The sequence below is a fragment of the Hordeum vulgare genome, chromosome 4H (genome assembly GCF_904849725.1).
Source record: "Hordeum vulgare subsp. vulgare chromosome 4H, MorexV3_pseudomolecules_assembly, whole genome shotgun sequence".
Taxonomy (NCBI): Eukaryota; Viridiplantae; Streptophyta; class Magnoliopsida; order Poales; family Poaceae; genus Hordeum; species Hordeum vulgare.
Window position 1 is genome coordinate 104,495,440 of NC_058521.1, and position 3,529 is coordinate 104,498,968.

Here is a 3,529-nt window from a genome sequence, read left to right on the forward strand (position 1 = left end):
GTGTACACTGATCAAAATTGATTGATTGTGGTGCTGTACACATTAAATATGTCTGTGCATCGACCTGCCCTGCCCACCAACACGTCGCTGTGTGCGTATTTGCACCGCCAAAATGTGCGGCTTTTTTTCGGACTCACGTTAACTAGCGGTCGGTGCCTCATCAGTAGTAACTGGCAGTAATTGATGTCTGATGATGAAGGAATTGCTGCTTAAACTACTCGTACACCAGTGGCGTGGAACTACTACTGGTTAGAGTACTCCTTAGAGGGGCCTCACAACTAATGCGTGATTACATTGGATCCCTTCAGTCTATTCCGTATTTATGCGGGAAATTCCGTATGTGGTATCAACATTTAAAAAAAATACTAATTAAAGGAGTGATAAACGAACAAACATTATCATGAACTTTGTTGAGATTGCTTGGAAAGCGAAAATTTCACGAGAATTTGTTGGAAGCTGGAAACACAAATTCTTGTGAAATTCCGGCGTTCAAGCGGGCCGCTAATCAAACAGGGCCGGCGTAGAACTTTCTGAGATCTCAAATAACCGACGACATTTTGCCGCTTAACTAACCAACAAGCTAATGTGCACTCCTCATGATGCTAAGATCGTCACCTGCCTTGTCGCCGACGAGGTCCTCCTCCTCCTTGTCGTTGCCATGCAGGCTCTGGTTTGATGAGGCAGGCGAGCGCGAGGCGTCGTTCCGGCCGCCGCATTGTTCTTCCTCTGTCGTTGCTGTGGCGGGCGTGACGTCGCCTTCGCAGCCACATGTGCTGCTCGACGTGCTGGTGCTGGTACTGGCGGTGCTCCCGCTGCCGCCGCTGGCGCTGGTGGTCGTCATCGTCGTCGTCGTCGCTGTGGTGGTGGTGGTTGGTGCGGCGGAAGAGGACGACGCCGGCGGCGCGGCGAGGCTGACCAGGAGGTCGACGAAGGCGCCGACGATGAGTGCGTGGTTGTGCTTGCCGTTGATCCGTAGGTACCAAACGAGGAGCTCCTCCAGCGCTTCCCAGCCGCGCAGCCCGTGCGCTGCCACCATCTCCTCCATGGAGGCCCGGAAGTCCCCGTACGGGTCCTCCGAGTCCACCGCCACCGCCACGCTCTCCTCCACCAGCGACGTCGACGCAATCGGCTCCGACTGCGGCTTCTCCTCGGCCTCATCCGCTGGTGCTTCCGCCGACTGCTTCCCCGGCGACAGCGCCAAGATGGAGTTGGACGCCGGGCCCGGGGGGTCGACGAAGAAGCGGTCGGTGGACGTGCGGCCGAGGCTGCGGATCACCGCCTCCGACCACTCCTCCGACGCGGTCGTCGTCGAGAAACCATCATCGTCATCCAGCTCCAGCACGCCCTGCCCCTCCTCCTCCTCGTCGTCGAAGCAGGAGCCGTCGGCGGAGATGTAGTCGAGCTGGTAGACGGAGTTGACCGTCTTGTACATTTCCCCGGTGCCGCCGTGGATGAGCCTCGCGGCCGCCCCGGGGCCCCTGCCGACAGCGGCGGTTCTGCAGGGCCGGCGACGGTCTTCCTCGCGGAAGGAGGCGGTCTGTGGATTCCGGCACGAAGGCCACGGCCAGGGCGGAGAAGGCTCGTCGGCGCCGGCGGGGAGCTTGGAGAAGATGGAGGTGAGACCTTTCTTGCCCATTGGAACCCCCACACGGCTCGAACGAAGGGATTACCGGGAGACGAACGAATCGAGGAAGGAGATGAGCTCGAGCGTAGAGAGAGAAAGTGGTTGAGGTGATGGAATGGGAACTATGGAGGGAAACGGGGGCAGCGTGAGGTAGAGAGTAGAGCTGCTGCAAGCAATTAAGAGAGGGAGAGCGCACAACACATGGGGATGGGACCGCGGATCATGTGCCCGTATTTATCTACTCTGTCTCACTCTCTGCCTAGAGTTGTAGAGCGTGATGCAAATGCAACAAATGTTATTTTTAGCGGGAAGCAAATGCAACAGTTGATACCGTGTCAGCTAGCTACAGTTTGTTTATCCAACCGGTGGTTACCCAAGTCAGCTCTTCCCGGTTTGGAATGAGGAAGTTCTTTTTGGAAGATTCTCCTGATTTGGGATGCGGAATTTCTTTTCTGGAAAATTCGTATGTCCATTTGAAACGAAGAATTTCGTTGGTGTTAGTAGGCTTTTAGTTTTTCAAATATAGTATGTTCTGTCTAGACTGTTTCGATCGTGTTGCAGTTTCTACTAACGTAGAACGTAGCATCAAGCGAATTCTCTAACGAGGAGATTGAGAAGGCATTGTTTGACATGGGCCCACCAAAGCTCCGGGCCCAGTTGGGATGCCGGCGTTAGTTTAAAAATAATTTATCTCACGGATTAATAATTTGATTGAAGATTCATTTTCATTGTTAGGTTCGTCTTGACGAGACCTTGAAAATAAGATCCCATCTTAACATGTTTTGTTGATTTTTTTTCGTCGTTCATAGTTGCCACATTTATAGCACCATAGTTATCATCTTACGGGTGTACAGTTGTCATAAAAATTATATATAGCTACCGGGATAATAATTTCATAGTTTTTAAGCATTGCAATGTTATGTGGAGCTACAACGTGGATATTAAAGCACTAATAATAAACAAGTAAATGCATGAACCAATAGAAGTACAATGAATCAAGTTTTTAATGGGTATATCGACATTCATAAACCTAATAACCAAGTTGATTTATTGTGGAAACTATGTGATAAATAATGTGACAAGTAAGTGATAGTAATCTGGCAAGTACCGACGAAAACAATAGTTATCGAAACATGTCGATATGAGATCTAGTTTTGGAGATCTGGTCGCAAAAAAGTCAATGATGAAAGCGGATCATTAATTAAGATTACGGTTTGGAAGATAAATCTTTTTGAAAATACAAAATCAAAAGAATATTTAATAATATCATAGTTGTGTAATGTTGCATGCATGCAAAAATTTGATGAAAGAAAGCCGCCGTACCGGAAGACTAATATGCGGCGCCGTTCCCTAGTGAATTCCAAGATTAATTAGTGAAGGCGGTCCATGATTTTTGAAGGGTCGGGAGTTCCCGGAAGATTTCAATGATACGATATTGGTTTAAATTACGACGATGAGGGTGTCGACTTCCCTGTCTTTATTTTGGGGTCATGAGGTGTGTTTACTCAGCCCGCTTTCCTGTTAAATTGAATGGGAATTGTCGGATCGCTTTACTCCATCGAGGGGTCTCAAACAAGGCAAACAACTCTCATAATGTCTTTTCTTCTTTTGCGTGGAGGGATTTTCTACGTTGTTACGGTCGGCGGAGGAAAATAGAGCATTATGAGCTGCGAGTTTTGGGGCCGATGGGCTTCATATTACGCATCTTCTATTTGCGGACGTTAGCATCGTTTTTTGGAAGCTAGTACTATAAATTTGTTAGCTCTTAAAGAACTGGTACAGAAGTTTGAGGCAAGCTCGGTTCCGTGGGTTAATCTCCAAAAATTAGTGATGTTTTTTGGTGGAGGATTGGGTGATGAACAAATGGCAGAGTTGAAGCTAGTTCTAGAGAATCAAGTTGAAGCT

The 3,529-nt window shown here is 48.9% G+C and overlaps 1 protein-coding gene across 1 annotated transcript; it reads right to left on the reverse strand.

Annotated features, from left to right (window-relative positions):
- Nucleotides 1-381: 381 nt before the first annotated feature.
- On the reverse strand, nucleotides 382-1,837 carry LOC123446210 (transcription repressor OFP13-like). The gene has a single exon (XM_045122885.1). The coding sequence runs from the start codon at nucleotides 1,634-1,636 to the stop codon at nucleotides 581-583; it is 1,056 nt and encodes a 351-aa protein (XP_044978820.1). The 5' UTR covers nucleotides 1,637-1,837; the 3' UTR covers nucleotides 382-580.
- Between the last annotated feature and the right edge of the window lie 1,692 nt (nucleotides 1,838-3,529).

Bases quoted from the DNA above. Each gene is read 5' to 3' on its own strand.
- LOC123446210 (XM_045122885.1), bottom strand. From the start codon at position 1,636: ATGGGCAAGAAAGGTCTCACCTCCATCTTCTCCAAGCTCCCCGCCGGC.